Below are 26,995 nucleotides of genomic sequence, written 5' to 3' on the forward strand. Positions count from 1 at the left end.
CATAAAAACCCTATGACTGATCAAGGCAGAAGAGGAGTTACCTGGCCCGGAGGAAGCCCGGGGCCCCTGTCTGGAGCCAGGCCCAGGCCAGACGGTGAGCGCTTGGTGGCCGGGCTTTGCCTCCATGAGGAGGAGCTGAAGTCTAGTTATCCCACAGAATAACTTGAATTACAATATGCTGAAAGGTTATTATGGATTTTTTACCAAATGATGCCAAAAATATATTGCCTACTGAAGCTTTAAATAATAACTAATAACTAACTTTGTCTTTCAGTTGTCACACTACATAGATGACTCACTCTCATCTGTGATATTATGCCCTGATTTTGAAGGACATACGTTAGCACCGTTGTTCTCAACCCCCCTCCCTGTGCCATTCTGTGCGTCGGCTTGTCCAACCATATAATGGCAGTGAAAACCCCAATATTAAATTTTTTTTAAGCTTGTGTCTTGTGAGGCCCCCTGGTACAAGTCAGGTAGCATGCATGCACACACATGCAAACACACACATGCATCAAATACATCAATCATGATGAAGGAACACAAATATTTTTATTATTTTTACACACAGAGATCTTTTTGTACTTTTTTTCCAATTCAAAGTGATCAAAATAATGTTTACATTACACATTCAGATGATGTATGAGTACATTTAATATTCAAAATTGATATGTATGATACGTTTTCAAAATAAATGTTACAAGAAAATAATAATAATAGTGCTACTCTGTTTAAAGCAACTTTCTACCGTAAACTATTTTCAAACATCATCTGAGATTCAGAATAAACATCAACACAACACGTTACTGATGCTGCTTTGATTACAGAACATTCTTATTAGGTAAGCAACAATAAAAAGGTTGGTTGATGTTAAAATAACATATTTGAGCAAAGCAAACACAAATCAGCAAACATGCCTTAAATTTGAATAAACAGTAATATCAACTGACTGATTCAATTAATATTAGTCCCCCATATTTCGCTCTTTTATTCTCATTAAAGTAGTTCACTTTATACAGAAAAAATACCCCACAAACCTGGCAAACTTGTACAGATGAGGATGAGGAGGTAAAATGACAAGATCATTAGATAACGTTAGAATATTGCTAGCGACAATTCAGGAGCAACCTGACCTTGATTACCCAAATCTACGCCTATGCTATCAACTGTATGACTATAACACAAATGTAATTTTAAATTGGAAGAAAAGTATCCTATGGTGGATTGCAGATGCAGTGAAATAAATTTACATGACAGAATATTCACAATACTCTTATGAAACTGACCAATCTATGACAGATGTTTAATGCCAGTTTGTTCATGTTTGTATAGAGCTGTTGTTCTACAGAAGTATTACCAGGTCATTACTGGATAATATTGTAGGTGTGAGAAAGGTTTAAGGCGTGCCATGTCTCAGCTGTCACAACAAGGTAAATGTGTGCTCTTTCAAAGCCATTGAAGTCGGTGGACATACTAACAGAATAGGCGCCCATGTTGTCAACGAGAAGCCAGTCCCCCACATGACACTCAGGAATCCAGTAGTCGTCGGTGACTTTGTCAATGCTGTCGCAGGTTGGTCCCCAGATAGTAGACCGGTATCTCTGCTCGCTGCTCTCAACAGCCTGTGTAGAGCACAAACATTAAAACATAATCCAACACATCCACATCACACTGGTTATCATATTCTCCTACAATCTATTCCTTTAAATCTCATGTCTGACATCACTCATTTCTCAGGCCAGATGGTGAGTGACAGCCTCCAACAAGCTGTTCCACATCTTATTTTAAACAAACAATTCTCAGTTACTGTGCATGAAGATGATATCAGGTTGGGTCATTCATTTAGAGCCCAGTATCCCAAGCAATTACATCCATATGGAACAATTCCAAACCTCAAGATTTATGACCAAGCCACCGTTAAGTGCTAATGCAGGAAGTAGTGTCCTCCAGTAGGCTTGTAGAGGACGCAGTCTAACTAGCTTTCTATTAACCATAACCACGATCTTTGCTTAACTATAACAAAGTGTGTTAGTTGCTGGGGATGCACCGATACCAGTATCGGGTATCGGGTCCGATACTGTGCTCATGTACTCGTATTTCGCAAAACAGCTCTGATACAACAACACCGATACCACTTTATGGCAGCGTGACGTTAACCTCTCGTCAATTGAGCAAGTAATGTTAGGTGGGGGAGCAGCCATGTCAGCAGTTTGGAGTTATTTCACGGTAAGCGATGAAGAAAAAAGCAGAGCAGTCTGCAAACTATGCTCCGCTAAATTGTCAGGAGTGAGAAGCAGCGCATTTAACACAAGCAATTTGATAAAACATCTTAAAAACCAACACGACGCAGTGTTCAAGGAGTTTGCTAATGCTAGCAGCGGGAAACAGCAACAACCAACTTTGCAGCAAACGCTGGAAAAGCGAGAGAAAATGTCCGGAGACAACCCATGGGCGGTAAAAATAACAGAAGCTCTTACCCAGCATACATTGCTCTTGATGACCAGCTGCTGTCACTTCTTGATAATACGGGATTTCGCCGTTTTGTAAGTGTACTGGAGACGAAGCATGAGATTCCCAGCCGTCACCACATCACATCAACTGCCTGTTGCAGGACATGTCGGCCTTCAGTTTCACCACTGATATTTGGACCAGCAGTGTCAGCCCAATCTCTCTCATCAATTTAACTGTGGATTGATGAGGATTTTACTCTGCAGAGAGTCATTCTACAAGCAAAGCAGTGTCGGGGTTCGCACATTGGCCAAGCCATATTAGGTGCGCTTGATGATATGCTACAGACGTGGGGCATTCCAAAAAGTTCTGTTCACGTTGTGCTCCGGGACAATGCCAAAAACATGATAAAGGCCATGAGTGATGCGGGACTCCCGAGCCTGCCGTGTGTCGCTCACACCCTCCAGCTGGCTGCTAACGAGGGTCTTTTGGCACAAAGCAGTACTCATATCGGTACTCGGTATCGGCGAGTACCCAAATGTAAGTATAGTAGCCTATTAGTTGTCTAAACCTAACCATACCTCAACCATAGATTATTTATATAACCACAATATTAGAATTTTACCATTCAGTAGTTGCCATGCTCAGGTAATGTGGAAAGCGTGAATGTTAAATTGTTGGCATTGGACATAAAAAAACTTAATCTGGTGTTTTGCTGAATCGTCCCATATTGACGTTTTTATCTGGTGATAGGTTTGATATTTACCCTGTAGAGGTATGGTTCAACCTTGGTGCGGGCATCATAATTGATAAAGCAACTCAGGGAGCCATATGCTCCATCATTAATGTAGTACATCATCGTTCTGCCAGGGTTGTTTTCCTCACCGTCTGGAAAAAACACATGCAAAATAATGAAAGTTACTTAAATGGCAACTGTGCAATATTTTTGCAAAAATGTTGGAAATAAAATGAAAATTGTAATAAATATAATGTTTTTTATCCATCGTCCCTCTGCTCTTTAACCACATGCAACCAGGTATCTGGGGTTCTACACAAAGTGAGTAACTCCAACCCTGCAACTCAGGATTGTGTTCACTCAGAGGCTGAGCATGGCTGCCTACTGAAGATGAATCTTGATGTAGTGGTGCATTGACATGTCGTGCCATCAGACACATCTGATAGCTGTCACCTATACCTCTCGTATTTAAAATCAAGATACATTTAAATACAAACACACATTGAGAAAGACACCATGTTTCACAACCAAGGTACTGCATTTGGAAAGAACAAGGGAAGGAAAAATATAAAATGTGGAAGACAGTGGCAAGCCTGTTGTAGTATTTAGCACTAATTGTGAATTTTCTTTTTCACAATTATCTGTTAATACTGGATACTCAACATTCATGTGGCTTCAAAAGACATATATACGTTACCGCTATGTTCTTCCACATCATCTGAGATTACTCTTCTGGCAAAGACGTTCGCTGCCAGTGTGAAGGCTGATTCCACGAAGTATCGGCCTGGTTCTGCAATAATCTGAACCCCACTGTCAGACGGGAAGAGTTCATCCAGTGCTCCATTAATGACTTCTGAAAACTAGGAGGGAAAAACACAAAGGGTTAATAGCATATTTCCCAGCTATTACACCGCTATTAAAATTCAGGACTTTTCGCTGACACTTTAATTCAAAATGACCTACAGTAACCAGTATCACTGACATTACAGGCAACAAAGGTAAGGTTCCTGCATGTGTTTCTATGAAATATGAGCCATGTAATTAGAGAGCCTGGATGAAAACCAAATGGCAAAGTTTGATCAAATGTCTCCAGCATTGCATTAAATGTTGTCATGCTTGCTTGAGGTAGAGAGACCTTGAGTAGTGATGTTTGTTTTTCACCTTCAGAAACAAGATGTGGTGCAGAGAATCTAAGCTCAAAGGTCCACATAATAATGATCCAAAGCTTTCAACAGAAAGCTCTGAATCATGAGTAAGTGGACCTTTGAGCAGATTTTTCCTTCACCATATTTTACATATGTAGTGAAAGAACAAACTCAAACCATCAACACATATAATCAAGGTGAGCAAATATTTTCTACAGATGCTTGTTCACCACATGTTACACAATTATGATGTGCACTGATTCAAGATGACACCCAGTAGGTCCTAACAGCTGGTTTTAGGTGAAGTCAAACCAACAAAATATTTTGAGGACAAATATGAGAAAATGAACATTTGAAGCACATTCTTCCAGATTTTGAATAGTTGCAGATCTTTAGACCATTTCACAGTTGTTAACGTAAACATTCCAAATATGTACCACTTTATTTCCTGTTGCAGTGGATCTGAATGAAAACATGATTTAAATTGATGATAAATTGTGAATTGGAGATTTTCAGGTGTTTTGCTACAGAAATACCATCAGTAGTTTGTGTGTTTGTGTGTGGTCCATCTTAGGTTGAAACAGTATCTGCACTAATAGTTCTGCATCAGGAATGTAAATCTTTTAGTCTCAATGCATCATCGTCCACCAGGTCAGCTTATAGTAAAAACAGTCTCTTACTTTGTGTCTGAGGGTCCAGGTTCATTACTGAGGTCTGGAGGTCTACCTTTGGACCGGTCACTCTTCATAGACAGACAGCTGGGTGCTGGAGACTCTGCTCTCTGTCTGAACTGAACTCTGCAAACACCAAGATGATTTTATTCATATTGCTTGAATCCTTGATAAATGATCTTTTTTAGGTCATTAAGGTAGCTCTAAACACACAAACTACTGCTACTGTCGACAATAACGAGGCTTAAACACTTATAAAACAGGGAAACTGTCTCTTACTTTTCTGACTTCTTTAGTCTTCCAGTAGTTATAGTTTATGCAACTGCTGTCCACTGGAACAGAGAAATTCATGACAGGATCCAGCTCATGAGTCATGACAAGAGACGGCAGAGACACGGATTTAAAGTGAAAGGTGTACAAGTTTATTACTAAACATACAATAACCAAAAAAACACAGTGAGGTGATGATGTGTGTGAATCAGTGTTATCAGTTTGTCAGCAGATGAATGAGTGGTTGTGTGGTGAATGAAGGGTGTAAAACCTAATCTAGTAACATAGCCGAAGCCAACCAAACAAGAACATGGTGAACGTGGTGTAGGAATGGAGAGATCTCAGCTTTATGTTTAAATTATGTTAATAAATCTATTTAGTATAAAACTTAAGTATTTTTTCTTTTCTGTTTTCTTTTACAGACTTATACAAATAAAATTCTTCTGCCAACAGGATGCAGGTTAAAAACTGTAAAATACAAAAAGTGAAACAGAGCTCTCATTAATATGAATGACAACGTGCTGCTACTTCAATAAAGACGTAGTGACTTCACCTCTTAAACTCTCACAGTTCCACCAGTGGATCCATCTATACTAACTCATGTTGTGCAGCCAATCACAAATACAAACCCACAGAAATTGATTCAAGATTAAACTCAAGATCTCAAAGTTTCCAAATATGTCAGGATGGATTTTGGGGGAAAGGGAAGAAAAGATATAAACTCGGGAAAAAAAGTTTGGAAATTTTAGTTTGGTGGATTATTTCTCTGTTGTTACAATGCTAATTGGCATTGTATTTTACATCATTGGAAAGCCTGTTTATTTACCTTCACAATGATGGCTGACCTGCAATGAATCCTGGTTGAGGAATGGAACGCCATCCCACAGCAACGTGTGAACAGGTTGGTGACCAGCATGAGGAGGAGGTGCCAGGCTGTTATGGCTGCGTATGGATCTTCCACCGCTACTGAGGCTCCTGACGGTGTATTAAATGAATAAAGTGTAAAATTGCCAATATGTCTTGTTTGTTCCTTGTTACTGATAGAGAGTTCAATCATCCAATCCACCAAACAACTCAAAACAAGAGTCAATACCAACAGGAGAATACACTGTTTACCATTGGCAGAGAATTTGGGCAAATTTCACTTGGGCGCTACCCACATAATCAGCTGTGCTGCTCCTCCCACAAATGCATGATCCTTACAAGTTGGACCTCATTGTGAAGGTAAATAAAAAGGCTTTCCCACCATGTAAAATACATGCCGATTAGCATTGTAACAACAGAGAAATAATCCACCAAACACAAATTCCCAAACTTTTTTTTCCGAGTTTATAAGATAAAACATCTGCAATATATATTTTAGGAATAGTGGAGTCATAAAATCGAAACAATTCCAGTTTAAATTATTCAGTCAGTATAAGCATCATATAGCTTCATAAAATTTATAGAAAAAAGTAAATACTGAATATATTTATTATTGTCTAATAACTGAAATAGAGATTATTTATTTATTCTTTATATTTATGTATTTTTAAAAAAATATAATTTCTGTAAAAAAAAAAACGTGATGAAAGTCAGGTGTCATTGCATCATGCATTTGTGGGATGAGCAGCACAGCTGATTATGTGGGTAGCGCCCAAGAAAAATTTGCCAAGATGCTCTGCCACAAATGCATGATCCTTACAAGTTGGACATCATTGTGAAGGTAAATAAACAGGCTTTCCAACCATGTAAAATACAATGACCATTAGCATTGTAACAACAGAGAAATAATCCACCAAACAAATTTCCGAACTCTTTTTTTCCAGTTTATTAAGGTTTTAAGAGTAGCAGTAATGTGTAAAACGACATGATGTTAACACAGTCTTGTACGGCAGGGGGCGGTATGCACCTTAAAGGTGGCTGCGATCCACCAGTAAACGGAGAGAAGAAGAAGAAGAAGAAGAAGAAGATGAGGTGGAGGAAGAAGAAGAACAAGAAGAACAAGAAGAACAAGAAGAAGCAACCTTCCAATCTGCTAGGAAAGACATCTAAGAAAGTACACAATCTTCTAATTAATTAGGGCAATTAGGGCATTAATAAGGGCAACAGGAATAATGGAGAGAATTTAATTATTATTATTAGTATTATTATTAATAATAATTATTTTTTATTCTATTGTTTTTTTTTGTTGTTTTTATTTATTTATTTTATTATTATTATTATTATTATTTTATTTTATTTTTTTCCTGCCAATCTACACCCCCCCCCCCCCCAGTCCAGTAGGTGGCGGTAACGCACCTATAAGCTACCAATAAACACCAAAGAAGAAGAAGAAGACGAAGAAGCAGCAACCTTCCGCTCCAGCCCCCAGTCAGGTTACAGTCAGGTTACAGTCAGGTTACAAAACCAAATCTGAGCTTTAAACAAACACTGTGGTCAGTCAGAGCTGGACCTCCAGTGCGTCGCGTTGAATGGGGTTAGACACGTTCTGCAGTCTGGACAGTTCCGATCCGTTCTGGGTGAGTCTATTTACTCCACCTCGTGGTTTGTTTTCTTTCATTAATCTTAAAACTCTGTCCAGTTGTTGTTATTAGCTAACACCGGCACATGCTACGTAACGCTGGCAGCCCGGCTTCACGGAATAACCCGGTTAACCACTCACCGGCCGGCCGGTGTCTCTATATGTAATCTTAATAGACTGTTGATCACTGCACCGCGGGGTCTCTACGGATACTGCATGTTGTGTTTTATAGTTGTAACTGTATGAAAGAAGGAAAGACATGTCCTGTATGTAGGCTGACTGCGTGTTGGTAATGCAGTGAGGTGTGTAGGACACCGAGCAGCTAACAGAGAACATCTGTCATCATGCTGTGTGACCCAGTTAGTGGTGAACTGGACACATGTTTTGGGAGATAACGTTACTTGTGCTTTGCTTGAGTGTCACCGTCTCCTGCTGCTGCTGTGTGCTTCTGGACTTGTTGTACTTCTTTTCCTGCCAGCTGCAGCATTGATGCATTAGTTGGCCTGATTGTGATTCAGTGATGTAACCTGTATTGTTGTGAAATGGGCCACTGCTTTGCAGAATGAGTTGCTTTCTACTTTTTGTATTATTTGTGACCTCTGGGATAATCACAGAGCTCATGAAACTTTACAGACACAAACTAGAGATCTAGGGCAGTGGTTGTCAATTTGTTACACCACGTACCACCTGAGAACATATTTGACTCTCCAAGTACCACCATTATGACCAGGGGGGGTGGGCAATTGTTTTTCCTGCAGGGAGTGGGGGGGGGGCACATGAGAAACCCAGATTGTTGCTGGGGGCCAAACAAATTTTGTCAGACATAACCTCTATTTTATCACTACATTACTTTTTAGAAAACATACTGTGCATGTATTTTTCAGCATTTATTCTACTGAAAATCACTCCAAACAGCAGATTATTAAAGGTTCCATATCGTGCTCATTTTCAGGTTCATACTTGTATATTGGGTTTCTTCTAGAACATGTTTACATGCTGTAACGTTAAAAGAAAACTTTATTTTCCTCACACTGTCTGCCTGAATATGCCTGTATTCACCCTCTGTCTGAACGCTCCATTTTAGCGCATTTCAATGGAATTGCGTTGCTAGGCAACAGTTTGGGTCCATGTTTACTTCCTGTCAGCCGATGTTATTCACATACACTGCAACAGGAAATAAACTGGGACACATTTAGAATGTTTACGTTTAAAACCGTTTAATGGTCTAAATATTGTATATTTGTGACATCACAAATGAACGGCTTGTTTCAAATGTACAATTTCTGAATACGGGCTGTGTGTATTTCTCCGTATATTGAGTGTTTTGATAGTTTACCAGTATTTATATATCACTTAAACCTGCTTTATAATATAAAAGACATGAAAATCTCACTTTTTACCATATGAGACCTTTAAGAAAATTACATTATATGCAGGAGTTTTTGCACTGTACAGGACTGACTGTTTTGGCTAGTAATGTTTCCATTAACAAAACTTAACAAAACAGAGAATCCCCCAGCATGCCAAACTATAAAAACATGCACTGCAGGTACAAAAAGCCCTACTTTTTTTCAGGGCAGGGAGGGTAGCCTACTGTACACAGTACTGTACTGTACTTTTTTATTGTCATCTGTAGTGGTTGTTTGCATATAAACACACAATTGAAATGATTATGATTATTTAAATATTTGCTTTGATTAAAGATCTTTGATTAAAAATCTTGGCAAGCTACTTAGAGCTAGTGTTATGACGTTAAACAGGTCATAATTCTCTCTCTATTATCTATTTTATATTGATGTGAAAACATCTCGTAACAACTGGATTTATTCAAGTTTCTCGCCTTAAATTTTACGAGATTTCATTTGAACGCATCATGATAATGTTGTAATTTACCTTAGCCAAATAGTCATTTTTCCTGAACGCCTCATAATAATAACAACTCAATGGCACCTCCATTAACGTTTGTAACTCTGGTATTTAGCCAGTCAGGACTGCGCTGCCCACCGGCTGCTAACAGCTAACGATACTAACTCTCCTCCTGCTGATTTAAACACAGATTTGTTGTTCACAGTGTCAAAATAGGGTGCGTCCCCTCAGGTTTAGTAGTGCAGGCATGTTTAAAGGTCCCATATTGTATATATGTGAGATTTTCATGTCTTTAATATTATAAAGCAGGTTTAAGTGCTTTATAAATACTGTGAAAGTATCAAACGCTCAATCCACAGAGAAATACACACAGCCCGTATTCAGAAACTGTGCGTTTGAAACAAGCCGTCAGGATTTCTGTCCATTTGTGATGTCACAAATATACAATATTTAGACAATTTCACAGTTTTAAACATAAACATTCTAAATGTGTCTCAGTTTATTTCCTGTTGCAGTGTATGTGAATAACATCACCGGACAGGATGTTAACATTGACCCAAGCTGTTGCCTAGCAACGCAATTCCATTGCCATTCCGTTGAAATGCGCTAAAACGGAGTGTTTCAGACAGAGGGTAAATACAGGTATATTCAGGCAGACAGTACGAGGAAAATAAAGTTTTTTTGAACATTACAGCATATGAACATGTTCTAGTAGAAACCCAAAATACAAGTATGAACCTGAAAATGAGCATGATATTGGACCTTTAAGTTAATAACACGTCAATAATAAAAAAAAAAAATGTATCCTCTTCTTTCTTCTTTCCTCTACCAGGATTGGAACCGTACATGGTACACTGCTAACCCAGACCTCACCCAGTGCTTCCAGAACACTGTGCTGGTGTGGCTGCCATGCCTCTACCTCTGGATGTGTGCCCCCATCTACCTCATATACCTCCGCAGCCACAACCGTGGCTACATATGTATGAGTCACATCAACAAAGCTAAAACTGTGAGTAGTGTGAGCCTTGAATATTTCAGGAAGTAATTTTTCTAAATTGTGAAAGTGTCGTATTGTTTATTATTATTATTCCTGCTCATCATGTTAAAGGGACTGTTTGTAACTTCTTACACTCTTGTAAATCAGTGCGGGTCGGCGTCCCATGCGCGCTCGCGTGTGGCTACGCAGCTCCAACACAAACTACACGGAAGCACCAAAACCGCAAAGTTATATCTAGTGAAGCCCGTCTGTTAAACAGTGTTGACTCTTCCTGCTCCAGTTTAGCTCTGAGAATATCTAGTGAATGTACAGTGGAAGTTTGTGCAGAAATAACTGCTGCATCTCCTCCAGACCAACAGAGGTTTCCCGTGTCTTGTTTCCTGCTGCTGAGTGAATAGACGGGGCTCCGGAGCGAGTAACGTTATCGTCTCCGACCAAAACTCCGGTGTCTCCACTGTTCCTTCTGAAAACGGTCGGGAGTCTGAAGCAGGAAAACACAGTATCAGCATTGATTCATGGAGAGACCTTCGTCTGGTCAGCTAACATTACTGCCAAGCAGCTGAAATATAGAGTGATATTGTGCTTTTAGCTGACGTGTGTCGCCTCACTGTTTTGAGTGATGCTCGTTCATGTCTATGTAGAGCGAGCACAAGCGCGAGCAACAGGACGCTGACATTCATTGACTTAACGGCCACAGGTGTCGCTGTTAACAAGACATTTCTGATTCTTACATAGAGTCCCTTTAATCTGCCCTCTGTGTTCTCTTATTAGTTATTATAGCAGAGCAAAAACTCAAGCACTAATACGTCTTTCATATAGACAATTGCTCATGTGCTTTCAATCAATCCCCTTCGTAGGCGTATAGAAACAGTTGTTGGAGGCTTGCATCAATACATCAGAGGTATAGTGTTAATACAAGTTGTTCTTCTCCCCACAGGCTGTTGGCCTTCTACTATGGATTATCTGCTGGTCAGATGTTTTCTTTTCTTTCTGGGAAAGAAGTCAAGGTGGCAGCAGTGTCCCCGCACCCGTCCACCTCGTCAGTCCTACCTTACTGGGACTCACCATGGTGAGTGAGAAACCTCCTCTTTGGAGTAGAGCAAAGCTTAGTTTGGATATATTATAATAGAAGTGCTCTGGATCTTAGATGTTCTTAGTGTAGTTTTTAAAGTACATATATTTTTTACGAGGTTGTGGTTTTATTTTCTGGAAATGACTAGTTCAATTTAGATGTTATTTAGTTTCACCTTTTTGACGAGTTTTATTTGTATTGACGTGATGATTTAAAGGTGTGGTTAAAGAGAAATTCAAACTGCCTTCAAACCCTCAACCGGTGTGGTAGCGTAGTTTATTTGCACACGATCACAAAATGCAAAGAACAGTACAAGGTTCTTTTGTTTGTCGCTCAAAACAAATACACGTTACACTCAGGAGATTCTAGGATTTAGTTATCTTTATTTGCACCTTAACAACAGTGCAAACAGCTTTGGAGCTAAGCCTTGACCAACCATAGACATTCGGTTGAATGCAGTCCACCGACAGTGGGACTGTTAGAAAGGTTACAGTCCATTCCTCCATTCGTTTTCTGACACTTAATCCACGTCCAGGTCCATAGCAGCAGATTAAACAAAGTACTCCAGACATCATCCTTTCTAGCTACGTACTCCTATTTCTTCCAAAGGAATCCCAAGGCGTTCCCAGGCCTGATGGGATATGTAACCGTCCTTTCTGTTCAAGAGAAGATTGCAATCTTTTGACAAAAAAAAGAAAGAGAATTTTGAACTTATGAAGAAGGTGGTAGTGCTGCAACCCAAACTGGAACAAAGCAGGGCATGTAGTCTTGTAGAAATAGTTTTCATCTATGGACTGTACTTTCTCAACTGGAACACCAGGCGTGCAACATGCACAGACTGTCTCTTATTACAGCACGTTGAAGAAGAAAGCCTAAAGAGTAATAGAGGTTTGTTTGTTTCTAGTAATATTTGTATGTTTTGTCAATTATGGTGTATAAATGTGTTCAAGAGTGTTTTTTGCTCTAGTTGCTGGCCGCCTTGTTAATCCAGTATGAACGGATGAAAGGGGTTCAGTCATCTGGAGTGATGCTGATCTTCTGGCTGCTGGCACTGCTGTGTGCCACGGTCACCTTCAGGTCCAAGATCTTCCAGGCCCTGGACCAGGTCAGTCTTGAACGAGCAGAGTACTAATAAACATATGGATATGTGACTTGTTTGGGGCGGCACATGTAATAAGTAATTCCAAAAACCTTACACCAGCGAGTTCTGTGGGTTAAAAGCTTTGTCTGTTTTTAATTTTAGCCGTCGACGGTGTGCGTGTGGAGGTACACCACCTTCTATATCTACTATGCTCTGGTGCTGGTTTCTCTGTTCCTGTCCTGCCTGACGGACCAGCAGCCCCTCTTCTCCCAGGCCGTCAAAGACTCGGTGAGACCACCTCGCCCTGTAAATCTGTCTCCTGTTTCTCACTCTGTCACAAAAAGGACCTTCCTGAAATTGAAATTTCTATGAACACAGGTGAAGCCTCAGACAAAACTTAAAAACACGATGGATCTCAGACTCGTTCTGGAGTTATCAGAAGCCTGTTTTTTTTTTTTTTATATGATCTCTATGGATTTACGTTTATTCAGAGATAATAATGATATTCTCTGGAAATGTAAGTCACTCTGAATCTTAAGATGTGTGTGTTTTGTGTCTGGGTTATCAGATTTGACTGCATTATGACTCTGAGAAGGAGTGTGATTTATTTATTTTTTGGCGCCAATTGCGGCATTCAGGGTGCTAAGCTCACGTCCACACTGGGAACGTCAGGAACGCGTGGCGGCTGCGTTACCTGTTGTGTTTTTATTTCGGCGTCCGTGTTAACAGGTTAGAGCAGCCACACAGCCCGCGTAAGATGCACATCTCAGCTGTGTCTCTTCTAGAGATTCGAGATCTTGCCTATTTTTGACGCGAGTCGTGCGGTTCACAGCAACAACAGACAGTGAAGGTGATCTATTGACTGTATATTTACATCATTTCAGTAACATAACTACAGTTTTAATGTCTATCCGTAGAATATGTCTCGCAGATAAAAAAAAAAGTAAAGACTTGTTTTTAAATCAACACTTCCTGTTTTCATTTTGAAATAAAAGCCCTCAAGCGTTTTTTCTATGGAAAGAATTCCTTCATTTGTTAACACAAGGCTTTTATTCTGAAATATGTACAGGACAATGTTGTAGAACATGCAGTGACTTGGAGAGCTCCATGAATGAATAAAGTACGGGGTTTTAATTGTGGATTATTACTATTATTTACAAATTACCACACGTTTCTTAACCTTTCTCTGTCTAAAATAAATATAAATGATATTAATAATGAAATGAAATGGCCATTATGAAAGGCAATCTCTATGTAGAAAGGAGGGGCTGACAGCAGCAGCTGCAGCAGCAGAAACGTAGCTGGTGTGAACACCCGATGCGTGAATCACGCAGCCACCACACGCTCCTTACGTTCCCAGTGTGGACGAAGCGTAAGGGGTTTTAAAGTAGCTTAATAGCCTCCATTAGCGGTGTGTGTCACAGACACTGTTGCAGCTCCAACTGCTGACCATGTTGGTGAGCGGGACGTCTAGATGCTGATTTAAAAACCTCATTCTGGGATCAGTAACAGCAGCAGGAAAATCTTTTGGGTCTAACTGTGATGTTTTTGTCTTCAGAATCCCTGCCCTGAGCCTGGAGCTCCATTCCTCTCCAGAATCACCTTCTGGTGGATCAGCGGGTAAGCAGATGATTAATATCTCAGTGGTGTGGATATTAGCATGTAATACACGGACAGCGCAGTCTAATGACAGAGTTTACACTCTTTACTTGCTGTTTCCATTCTCCAGTTATTGAAGATTTTGGGAAAGATTAAGAAAAATGCACAAAATATACTGTACATGTGTAATATACATGTGTTACTTTGGATGTTATTAAAGGATATTAAAAGTCAGTCTTTTTAGTATGAAATTCCCTCTTTGTGATACTATCCCTCCACTGCAAGTCAGCAAGGAGACACTGTCCAGGGAAAAACACAAAGAAGGAATTGTGAACTAAACTAATCACTTGATTCCTCTAACTGCTGAAGCCTCCTATTAACTTCAGATAAACTTTGGAATATATTTTTACACAGAACGAGGACTGTGGACTTTGTTCCCCCATCACTTCCATTGGAAGCATGTTAGGAAGGGATCTTTTAATGGCCAGTATGAACAGGAGGAATGATTACAGCAAGCAAAACCTGTCTCAATGTTCATACGGGCATGTGAGTATTGTTTTAAGACGGACTTGAAAAAATTGAACTCATCCTTTTTTAAGTCTTAAAACACTGGTCAGAAATCTGGTCATGATATTGGCTGTGGGAAAATAATATTTGTCTCGCATTTGATTTTCATTCAACAAAAGAGTCGCAGTTCTTTCATTGTTTGAGTGAACAGCATCATTTAATAAACAATGAGTCTCAGTCAGAAGCATTTCTCATGGAGGAGCTGAGGCTTATGGTTTTTTTTATTCATTAGTGTAACGTTGCTTGTACTACTGAAACAGTGGCACAAAATAACACGGAAAGCTTTTACAAATACTGGAACATTGTTGTGCAGGTCATTTACTTGCCCCCTAATTCCCTGGATTAGCCTATATTGTTCTAATTTTGTTTTTATTCCATTTTTACAGTTCAAAGTTGTGACGACCCCTCCACTCCATTAGGTGTCCCGGTGTCTTTTTGCTGGTTCTCTTTTGTTTTGCAGAAGAGAGGGTCATCAGGCTGATGAGCCGCACCTGGGCTCGGTGTGGTGGGGATAAAAGCTCCCTCTCTTCCCACAGAGGATGGCTCTCTTCCTTGGCTGACACACCTGTTCGTTTTTGTTTGCGGCAGACATTTTCACACACCCACACATGCCTACATTGCTGATTACTGACTTTCCACGTTTATGGAAACTTCCGGGTGCATATGGGGGCTCGTCCGGGATTTGAACCCAGGAGCTCTCGCATTTGTTACAACCCGGCTCAAAGGTTGCAACAAAAATGGGAGACCAGACGAGTTTTAAAATAGTAAAAGGCATTTATTTGACAAACTAACAATAAATAACTAAATAAACGTGGAAAGTCAGTAACCAGTAATGTAGGGATGTGTGGGTGTGTCTGCCGCAAACAAAACCGAAACAGCAGTGTGTTCCAATCCACGTACTTCCTGGAAGAACACTTCAATGTAGTGCACTGTGTGCACTCTGTACTTACTTGAGTAGTGCGTGAATTTCAACGGGGTAGGGTCGTCTCAAATCGAATACTCTGCGGCTCACTTACCGGAAATGACGATCGCAACATTTCATATTTTGCGGCTCGCTACCCGCCAAAATATCTTCTTCTTCGTCTGGGTTTTACGGCAGCTGGCATCCTTTGTGTTGCACTGCTGCCTCCTTCAGGTTTTACCCGTCCACTACCAGCCAAAATATCTGCCTGCTTTGTTGATCCAGGATACACAGAAAATGCCCACCACATCAAGCCCAGGTGTGGCTCATCAGCCTGATGACCGCTCTCCTGCAAAACAAAGGAGAACCAGCAAAAAGACACCGGGACACCTAATGGAGTGGAGGGGTCGTCACAAAGTGAAAATGAAGCCGTCCTGTGTCTTATTCTTCATTTGGAAAAATCCAAATTACAAACCAATCTGGTTGTGTGCGCGCGCACACACACACACACACACACACACACACACCTACATGGCAGAAATGTTCTGTCATGCCTTCAGTAAAACGGGCCTCCGAGACAGAGAATACATGATGAGATACACAGTGTTAATCTGAAAGTGAGTGTCCGACTTGTCTACGAATGTTTGCAGCAGGCCAAGTTACCAAGTGTGCACTCTACTCAAACGTGAGAGAGAGGAGTACACCGAGCGCCACGTCACATAAGCATTTGTAACCTCCCAGGCCTTTTTGATATTCTTTTCCCTTTTTGCCAGTCATGACCCTCGTGTGTTAGTCGTGTCTCAGATTGCACTTCTGAATCCTTTGTATTGTATCACTGGACTTACATGCTTCTCCCCCCCCCACCCTCCCCAACTCCTCCCTCCCCTCTTGTGTCTACCAGGTTGATGGTGACGGGCTACAAGCGCCCGCTGGAGGAAAAGGACCTGTGGTCTTTGAACTCCGAGGACCGCTCCCAGAGAGTGGTTCCGCAGCTGGTGCGCCGCTGGAACACAGAGTGCCAAAAGGTCAAAAGGTCAGGAGCACAGCACAGTACAGTCAGAGAATATGCATATGGCTTGTTTAGGACTCGAGACCCGAGGCGGGACTTGACTGCACAGGCTTGTGACTTGCAAAACAATGACTTGGTCCCACCTCTGGTAGCCTTTATCCGGTGAAATGTCACCATGTCAGTGAATTTAAACTACTGCTTGCAATCTGAGTTTATACTGTATATAGACATTACATGGGATTTATTGTTTGTTTGTTTGTTTTTTACCGTGGTATTGAATTTGGTATCGAGAATCGTGGGCATTCACTGGTATTGGTATCGACTACTAGATTTCTGGTATCGTGACATCCCTGATTGTGACTCTGGTAAAACTACACCATATCCACCAGATGGGATGTACGTGTGAACAGGAATATTTTGCGTTGCCTCGGTACATATAGGTGTTGATTTAGATGTTTTTGCAAGCTACCTCGGTCCGGAGTCTCAACCAACCTGTAATAACTACACCTAAATCTCATCATTTTCACTTTTTATTTATTTCTACAATAACAAGATATTGTGTGGAAATGTCACCTCGGACTACAAGTTTTTAGAAGTCCGCTGACTGGAGAAAGAGATCACAGAAATCATATCTCCCATCAACAAAGTATTATATTTAGAATATTGAAGGTCCCATATTATATATATGTGACATTTTCATGTCTTTTATATTATAAAGCAGGTTTAAGTTCTATATAAAACCTGTGAAAGTATCGAAACGCTTAATCCACAGAGAAATACACACAGCCCGTATTCAGAAACTGAGCTTTTGAAACAAGCCGTCAGGATTTCTGTCCATTTGTGATGTCACAAATCTACAATATTTAGACCATTTCACAGTTTTAAACGTAAACATTCTAAATGTGTCCCAGTTTATTTCCTTGTTGCAGTGTATGTGAATGACATCAGCTGACAGGAAGTAAAGATGGACCCAAACTGTTGCCTTGCAACGCAATTCTGTTGCAGTTCCATTGAAATGTACTAAAACGGAGCGTTTCAGACAGGGGGTAAATACAGCTATATTCAGGCAGACAGGATGAGGAAAATAAAGGGTTTCTTTAAACATTACAGCATGTAAACATGTTCTAGTAGAAACCCAAAATACAAGTATGAAACTGAAAATGAGCACGATATGTCCCCTTTAAATTGAAGCAGTCTTGTCTCTCCTTCCATTCTCTCTTTTTCAGTACGGAGCAGAAAACTTTGTATTCCCCCAAGCGAGTCACGCACAGCGAGGGCAAAGAGGGCCGAGCCGTGGAAGAGTCTGAAATCTTGATTGTAAAAAAGCCCCAGAAAACCAAGGAGCCCTCCCTGTTCTGGGCACTGTGCCTCACCTTCGGGCCCTACTTCCTCATCTCCTGCCTCTATAAGATCATCCAGGACGTCCTCATGTTCGTCGGGCCCGAGATCCTCCGGTGAGAAACCTCCGTTTTTTCTCAAACATATGAAAACCCCTTAATAGGATGAAAATTGCCTTGTAGCAGTATCTGATTCATATGAAATGACAAGGAATCATTGATGTGTCTGGGGCTTCATACTCTACGTCAAATGGGTCAAATGTAAAATGTTTTGGGGCAGGCAAAAGCTAGGCCCCAATTCAGGGGCCACTTTTCCACACACAGAATATATCATTATGGACTAAGAAGACGGTCCCACGGCCCCCCCGGTCAGAGGCTTTAATGTCACGGTTTAAACCTGACCTGGACCTATACAAACAGGAAGCTGTCACCCTCATACCTAATGTTCTGGAGATGTCCCGAGCTAAACACGTACTGGCAATCTATCTTTGATATTCTGTCAGAGGTCATTGGCAGGCGCATACATCCGACCGCCACATACAACCGACCGCCACATACAACCGACCGCCTTTACAGCAATATTTGGACTGGTATCTGGGACATAATCCTTAAGAAAGCCAATAATCCAATTTTAGCATTGAGAACCTTACTTCTATATCTATATATCTCCAGTATATATCTATCTATCTAGATATCTCTCTATATATATCTATAGATATAGATATAGATATATACATCTATATATCTACAGTATATATTTATCTATCTATATCGATATAGATATAGATATACATATCTATATCTATATCGATATAGATATAGATATACATATCTATATCTATATCTATATACACACGTGGACAAAATTGTTGGTACCCTTCCGTTAAAGAAAGAAAAACCCACAATGGTCACTGAAATAACTTGAAACTGACAAAAGTAATAATAAATAAAAATGTACTGAAAATTAACTAATGAAAATCAGACATTGCTTTTGAATGGGACAAGGGCAGTCACATTATAAGCAGCAACGTTTTCCTTTACCTGCAACATCTCTGAAAGGGCTCTGAAGAGCCGATGAATGAATGATGTTGGTGATTTCATTATGGCTCGGTGTTAAACGCATCCCCATCCCATCCAGGCTGCTGCTCCGCTTCATCAACAACTCCAGCGCCCCCGCCTGGCACGGCTTCTTCTACACCGCTCTGCTCTTCATATGTACCTGTGTGCAGTCGCTCATCCTCCAGAAGTACTTTCATGTGTGCTTCGTCTCAGGCATGCGTCTGCGTACCGCCATCATCGGCGCCGTCTACAGGAAGGTACAGAACATTTTTAAATGTCTTGAATGAGTATGATAAACAAGATGAGTCCAGGTACCGCTCACTCCTTGTTTTCACCCTGGAAGAGGTTGCTACTGGACTGATTGAGTCATCATGATATTTTGAGTGAAAAACAGAAATTGAAAGTTGATTAAAACTTGCACTAACATACAACATTCTTTAATGAATGGCTTCATTATTCACCTGGTCAGTTGTATGCATGCTTTGGCTTTTGAATCTACAGTTGGACTCTAACCTTTGTCCCTCCCTGCATCTGCTCTTTCAGGCCTTGGTTATTAGCAGCGCAGCACGCCGCACCTCCACAGTGGGAGAGATCGTCAATCTGATGTCAGTGGACGCTCAGCGCTTCATGGACCTCATCACTTACATCAACATGATTTGGTCCGCCCCTCTGCAGGTGGTGCTGGCACTCTACTTTCTCTGGCAGGTACGATTACAGAGCAACTATAGACTAGTCACACACTGGTCCAAGTTCACCATCATAACCAACAACATGCTCCATGCCCGAAGAACTCTCACGTGAGCAGATTTTGGACTGCTAACATAAACGCTAACGTAACCTCAACCTGCAGCAGCGGGGTAATGTCTTCTGGTGCGCCGGCAATGAGCTGCTGCTTTGGTGTGACATTATGCTGTAGAGCTACCAGAGAAAAAACAGAACCACATGGTACTAGTCTGTACAGCTCAATGCTTAAAGACACAATGGGTTCAGTAGTGTAGTAGTGAGATGGTGGTGAGTACCAAACAATACCGAGACCAAACAGGGCTTCTTGATACTTACTTTGAGGAATATACTCTAGGGATTTTTAATTTTATTTTTGTTTAAGCTTTTGTCTTTTTTTCTTTTGCCCTTTTTTGTTCTTTTAAAAGGGACTGTTTGTAACTTCTTACACGGATAAATCAATCTGGGTCGGTGTCCCATGCGCGCTCGCGTGTGGCTACGCTGTTCAGACTCAGACTCCAACACAAACTACACGGAAGCACCAAAACCTCAAAGTTGTCTCTAGTGAAGCCCGTCTGTTAAACAGTGTTGGCCACGGTTGGAGGACGCAGGGGAGACCGTAGCTTTGTTCTCCAGGACCGGAGTCTCTGCTGTACTCTGCTCCTCTGCCTGCCTTCACTCACACACCGCGAGAATATCTAGTGAACAGTGGACGTTTGTGCAGAAATAACTGCTGCAGCTCCTCCAGACCAACAGAGGTTTCCCGTGTCTTGTGAAGTGACGGGGCTCCACAGAGAGAAACGTTATTGTCTCCGACCAAAACTCCGGTGTCTCCCCTGTTCCCTCCGGCCGCGGTCGGGAGGCTGAGGCAGGAAAAGCCAACACTAGGATCAGCATTGATTCATGGAGAGACCTTCGTCTGGTCAGCTAACATTACTGCCAAGCAGCTGAAATATAGAGTGATATTGTGCTTTTAGATGACGTGTGTCGCCTCACTGTTTTGAGCGATGCTCGTTCATGTCTATGTAGAGCGAGCACAAGCGTGAGCAACAGGATGCTTACTTTCGTTGACTTAACGGCCACAGGTGTCGCTGTTAACAAGACATTTCTGATTCTTACAAACAGTCCCTTTAACAAAACAAACCAAACTTCTTAAACACAACGGCACAAGCAGCCATGCAAGAACTTCTCTGAAGTAAAATCATATAAAATTTGCCAGTTTGTATTTTAAAGTTTCGGTCTGCACTCTCCGGGTGCCATTCTAGTTAGTAATATGTTTGCTGGAGGATGCGCCACTTCTGAAATGCTTCCTGTGAACATTAGGGTTTTTTTTCTAATGTAACTCTGTAATAGTGCTGATGTGAGTGGAAATGCTTCCTTAATGTGTTTTTATTGTTTTTTAATCTGTTGCTGTGCAGACCCTGGGTCCGTCCGTGCTGGCTGGAGTGGCTGTGATGGTTCTAATGGTTCCTATTAACGGCGTCATCGCCATGAAAACCAAAACCTACCAGGTGGGACTTCTCCACAGACCCACGTTGGCACTCAAACCTTCACTTTCCTCTCTTAAAACCACACAAAACGCAAAGACTGCTTCCAGTTATTGGCCTTTCGTCGATCTGTGGATGGTGTTGGGTCAGCGGTCAGCAACCGTTACTATCAAAAGAGCCATTTTAGGCAAAAAAACACAAACAAATCTGTCTGGAGCCGCAGAACATTTGAGCATTGTGATGAAGGTAACACAGTTTATAGTCTAAGTATATAGTTTATAAGTCTAATGCAGTGAGGGCCAAAGAGAGCTAATGTATTACGGAGTATTAGGGCCACGTTGAGGGAAAAAACATCTGAGATTTACAGAAAAAAGTCGTAACATTACGAGAAAAAAATTGTAATATGAGAATAAAATAATAACTTTACGAGTTTTTTTTTTTAAATATTACGACAATAAAGTAATAACTTTACGAGAAAAAAGTCGGAATATTACGAGAATAAAGTCATAACTTTATGAGGAAAAAAAACTAATATTATGACAATAAGTCATAACTTCACGAGAAAAAAGCCGGAATACTACGAGAATAAAGTCATAACTTTATGAGATAAAAGTCGGAATATTAGGAGAATAAAGTCATAACTTTACGAGAAAAAAAGAAAATAACACGTAAAATTACTACTTTATAATATGACTTTATTCTCATAATACTACGATTTTTTTCTCGTAAACCTATGACTTTATTCTCGTAATATTATGACTTTATTCTCGAAATCTCAGATTTAAATTTTATTCCTCAATGTGGCCCTAATACGCTGTCGTACCGTCGTACCATAGACCTACAACAATGATGAATGTAAATGTAAAAAAAACAAAAAACAGTTATTCATTTCCATTTTTAAAAATCCAGAGCCACTGGAGAGGAGCTAAAGTGGCTCCGGAGCCGCAGGTTGCTGACCCCTGTGTTAGGTCATGTGTTCAGTGACAGTGAGGGCATATCCAACAGAACACGCAATTTGTATCATACACAGATGGAACACACACAGAGGACCTACTCAACCAAGTCGCAAGCACTGAGGATCCACAGTCCACCTTGTGTCAGTCAGTTTGTAGCATTGTGTGGCTTATATTTGTTTCTTAAAATATCTTGTGAATGTGTGTGTGTTGGGCAGGTGGCTCAGATGAAGAGTAAGGACAATCGCATTAAGCTGATGAATGAGATGCTGAATGGCATCAAGGTGCTGAAACTGTACGCCTGGGAGCTGGCCTTCAAGGACAAGGTGTCGGAAATCCGTGAGAGCGAGCTGCGGGTCCTGAAGAAGGCCGCCTACCTGGGCGCGATGTCCACCTTCACCTGGATCTGTGCACCTTTCCTAGTGAGTCCCAACACAGAAGGTCAGACGTGCACCACAGTGAACAAATGACAAGATCACAAATGTGTCTAAAATTCAAAATGAGCTGCACTTCATTTGCAGAGAAAAGTACTTTACTTATCTCAATTTCTGCAAATAAAAACTCATCAGAATAACTTGAAAAGGGCTATAATCATATTCTTTCTTTCTCTCTCTGTGATCTCTCTCCCTCCTGCTGTGGTCACTGTACAGGTTGCCCTGTCCACTTTCACCGTGTACGTGCTGAGTGACGAACACAACGTGCTCGATGCCCAGAAGGCCTTCGTGTCACTGGCGCTCTTCAACATCCTGCGTTTTCCTCTCAACATGCTGCCGATGGTCATCAGTAGTATGGTGCAGGTTAGTGTGCCTCCATTTTCACATGCTCAGCACTCAGCCACACTCGGGTGTCTCCAATGTTCCAGTGCGTAGAATGGCCCTTTCATGTTTGGTTTACGCATGATTGTCCATAGTTAATCACGATTAATCGCACATTTTTTTTTATCTGTTCAAAATGTACCTTAAAGGGAGATTAGTCAAGTATTTAATCCTCTTATCAACATGTGAGTGGGCAAATATGCTGCTTTATGCAAATGTATATATATGTTTTATTATTGGGAATCATTTAACAACACAAAACAATGACAGATATTGTCCAGAAACCCTCACAGGTACTGCATTTAGCATAAAACAATATGCTCAAATCATAACACGTCAAACTGCAGCCCAACAGGCAACAACAGCTGTCAGAGTGTCAGTGTGCTGACTTGACTATGACTTGCCCCAAACTGCATGTGATTATCATAAAGTGGGCATGTCTGTAAAGGGGAGACTCGTGGGTACCCATAGAACCCATTTACATTCACTGATCTGGAGGTCAGAGGTCAGGGGACCTCTCTGAAAATAGCCATGACAGTTTTTCTTCGCCAAAATTTAGCGCAAGTTTGGAGTGTTAGTTAACTAGTTTTAAAACTGAGCCCTAGAGAGAGAAAGAGGGAGAGACAGAGAAATATATATAGAGAGAGAGAGAGACAGAAATAAAGAGAGAGACACACACACACACACACACACACACACACACACACACAACTACACCTGATATTAATATGTGTCTCCAGTGTCCACATTGAGATACAATCACTATGTCTGAAAGGGCTGAGAGGAAGGCTGCATTACACAAACTTCAAAGTTGAAATGACCTGACCACCTCCGGAGGTGGTTTGGCCGATCGGATCACAATCTGTCCTCAATGTGTTTTGGGTGCGTTTACACCTGTACTTTCATGTGGTCAAGCACTATCCAATTGCAATCCGATCACCCAAAATGGATTTTAATGCCAGGTGTAAAGGGGGTATATTTCAGCGGGTTTACCATGCTGGGTTAGTGGGACACTTTTCTTTATTTTTTTTACTCTCCCCTACATATGTCTCTACTGCTGTAGGTGTCTGGACCTTCAAATTCATCTTGCTTTTGAGTCTTAGAACAGTTTGACCCCACGATAGAGGCATTCTCTTACTTACAGGTCAGTAGCGAGGGATGACAGATGAGAATCAACACATGAATCAGATGCAATTGATGCTGTCTTCCTGAAAATGAATGAAAGCAGCATCAACAACAAAAGACACTGCTTTGTTGAGTCACGTTTACTTATGCCAATTTAGTACAATTTTCTCATCTCATTTGATTCTTTTAATTTCATCACGCCTCACACAGGGTAAGACAAAAGACAGGATATAAATCTTATCTTTGTACTTGCCCGTGTTTTTTGTCGAAATCCTGCCGACAACGCCAATTTGATGTGGAAAACTTCACTTCACACAATCTTCACTTTGATTGATAATATAACAACCTTGAAGAGCCTTGTCCTTTCTTGATTATATGTTTGCTACAAACCTAACACACTAAATAAAAATAAGCCATCAAGATGAAATTCACACATACTCAACAGAATCATTAAATGACAAATAACATTCACAAATACAAATCGCAAATAAGATTGAATAAATTGCATTTTTAACTCTGTTACGGATACAAAAATCATACATTCATGTCTAATAAGTTTCTACCACGCTTGTGCATGTGCGCCCGGTTCCACAATGATTGAGATTTATAAGAAAAAAAAACGTACATGCGGCTTTATAAATCTGATGAAAATAATGCATATGCATCTTTGTGCATACACACAGTGTACAGAGTTTTATGCATCTGGCCCCTGCTGTCTGTGGGTTTACCTATATCCTAATCTTCAGGCCAGTGTATCCTTGAAGAGGCTGAGAGTGTTTCTTTCACACGAGGAGCTGCAAGAAGACAGTGTCGAGCACAAAGCGGTAGCAGGCTGTGAGTTTTTATCCACTGTTTTTCTTTCTATTGCTTCATCTGTTGTGTTCTCCCTCTTCTCTCAGAATTGTTCATTTCAACATGTTGTGTAGATCCTCTGTGTATGTATATGGAGATATTTCACTTACTGCACAGTATATTCATATATACCTCTACTCTCTTCCTCCCAGCCCCACACAGTATCTCAATAGTGGATGGAGTTTTCAGCTGGTCCAGAACTGAATCACCAGCACTCCAGCGGTATGTGTCATCTTTCCTCAGGATGCTTCAGTGCATTCACATAAATCGAAAAAAATAAATATGATGTTCAAAATACAGGCTTACACACGCCATTTCATAGGCAACAGCTTGGGTCCATGTGTACTTCCTGTCAGATGATGTCATTCACATACACTGCAACAGGAAATAAACTGAGACCCATTTAGAATGTTTACGTTTAAAACTTTGAAATGGTCTAAATATTGTGATTTTGTGACATCACAAATGGAAATAAATCCGGACGGCTTGTTTCAAAAGCTCAGTTTCTGAATATGGGGATAAAGCGTTTAGTTTCACAGTATTTATATAGAACTTAAACCTGCTTTATAATATAAAAGCCATGAAAATGTCACTTCTTACAATATGGGACCTTTAAGTAATGGGGGGGGGGGCAAACATTTCTGTCTTCAGTTCATATTGTCCTCAAATTACCAAAAGAAAACATTTCAGTTGCTACTGTTTTTTCTGCGTGTTTCCTCCCACAATATCACACAAAGCAGCAAAGAAAAAAGTTACAAATAGTTTACTATGTACCTCTTTATAAATATCATTTATAAGTATGTAAGTCCTAAGAATGAAGAAATTAGCCAGATTATTTCTTGGATGGAGTGGAAGTGAATTGAGTTGAATCTCCCTGTGTGTGTTTCTGCAGGATGAATGTGAGTATCCCTGAAGGCTCTCTGGTGGCCGTGGTGGGACTCGTGGGTTCGGGAAAGTCCTCGCTGCTGTCCGCCCTGCTCGGAGAGATGGACAAACTAGAAGGAACTGTGGCTGTCAAGGTGACTGCTCTCGCTCTCTCTCACACAAACACATGACGCTCGCGCACAGCGTACCGTCGTACCATAGACCTACAACAATGATAAATAAAAATGAAAATGTAAACAAAAAACAGTTATTCATTTCCATTTTTTCCACTGGAGAGGAGCTAAAGAGCCGCATGTGGCTCCGGAACCGCAGGTTGCAGACCCCTGATCTAGACAGAACATGACTGAATACAAGCTGCTGTTTATTAGTGTAACAGGTTTTCCGTTAATGCGAGTGGCTAGGATCACTTCGGTCTAAAAGCTGTTCACAGTATTGCAAACCCATGGGGATGTGGGGACATTAAAGCAGGATCGTGCTCTGTCTTTCTGACTGCTCATCATCAACTACAGAATGCCATGAAATTTACAATGTGTGTATGTCGCCCCGCAGGGTTCCGTGGCCTATGTTTCTCAGCAGGCCTGGATCCAGAATACCACACTGAAAGACAACATCATGTTTGGTCAGGAGAGGAGAGAGGCCTGGTATCAAAGTGTGGTGGAAGCATGTGCCCTTCAGCCCGACCTTGAGATCCTTCCCGCTGGAGACGAGACAGAGATCGGAGAGAAGGTATCACCATCATGAACACACGGCCTATTTATCTGCAGATCGGTACAAATGTCTGTCCAAGTTGTCTGCAATCCCCACTGGAGTCACACCAGGGACACACTGCCTGCACGAACAGCGTGTGACGGCTACGTCGCTGAACTGCTGCGTGTCTCACACGCGTGTGGTGTCCAC

At 41.0% G+C, this 26,995-nt stretch overlaps 1 protein-coding gene and 1 long non-coding RNA gene across 3 annotated transcripts in view; one reads left to right on the forward strand and one right to left on the reverse strand.

Moving 5' to 3' along the window:
* Positions 1–539: 539 nt before the first annotated feature.
* Positions 540–4,097, reverse strand: LOC141781607 (uncharacterized). Its single transcript, XR_012596900.1, has 3 exons — positions 3,882–4,097; positions 3,215–3,336; positions 540–1,622 (listed from the first exon to the last, which is right to left on the reverse strand). It is a non-coding gene; the product is annotated as an uncharacterized LOC141781607 (long non-coding RNA).
* Positions 4,098–7,572: 3,475 nt separating this feature from the next.
* Positions 7,573–26,995, forward strand: part of abcc1 (ATP binding cassette subfamily C member 1 (ABCC1 blood group)) — a 37,601-nt gene continuing 18,178 nt past the window's right edge. Inside the window, exons 1-17 of one of the 2 annotated variants that reach the window (XM_074657236.1) lie at positions 7,577–7,771; positions 10,472–10,648; positions 11,574–11,705; positions 12,676–12,813; positions 12,952–13,077; positions 14,348–14,409; positions 16,758–16,889; positions 18,092–18,319; positions 19,341–19,518; positions 19,805–19,966; positions 21,400–21,492; positions 22,640–22,843; positions 23,072–23,218; positions 25,108–25,195; positions 25,366–25,435; positions 26,106–26,232; positions 26,648–26,824. In XM_074657236.1, the coding sequence (XP_074513337.1) occupies positions 7,724–7,771; positions 10,472–10,648; positions 11,574–11,705; positions 12,676–12,813; positions 12,952–13,077; positions 14,348–14,409; positions 16,758–16,889; positions 18,092–18,319; positions 19,341–19,518; positions 19,805–19,966; positions 21,400–21,492; positions 22,640–22,843; positions 23,072–23,218; positions 25,108–25,195; positions 25,366–25,435; positions 26,106–26,232; positions 26,648–26,824 (2,289 nt within the window). In that variant the 5' untranslated portion in view covers positions 7,577–7,723. Of the gene's footprint in view, positions 7,772–10,471; positions 10,649–11,573; positions 11,706–12,675; positions 12,814–12,951; positions 13,078–14,347; positions 14,410–16,757; positions 16,890–18,091; positions 18,320–19,340; positions 19,519–19,804; positions 19,967–21,399; positions 21,493–22,639; positions 22,863–23,071; positions 23,219–25,107; positions 25,196–25,365; positions 25,436–26,105; positions 26,233–26,647; positions 26,825–26,995 lie in introns of those variants that run through there. The other variant, XR_012596873.1, reaches the window with a different exon arrangement.

This window comes from Sebastes fasciatus, chromosome 13 (genome assembly GCF_043250625.1).
Source record: "Sebastes fasciatus isolate fSebFas1 chromosome 13, fSebFas1.pri, whole genome shotgun sequence".
NCBI lineage: Eukaryota > Metazoa > Chordata > Actinopteri > Perciformes > Sebastidae > Sebastes > Sebastes fasciatus.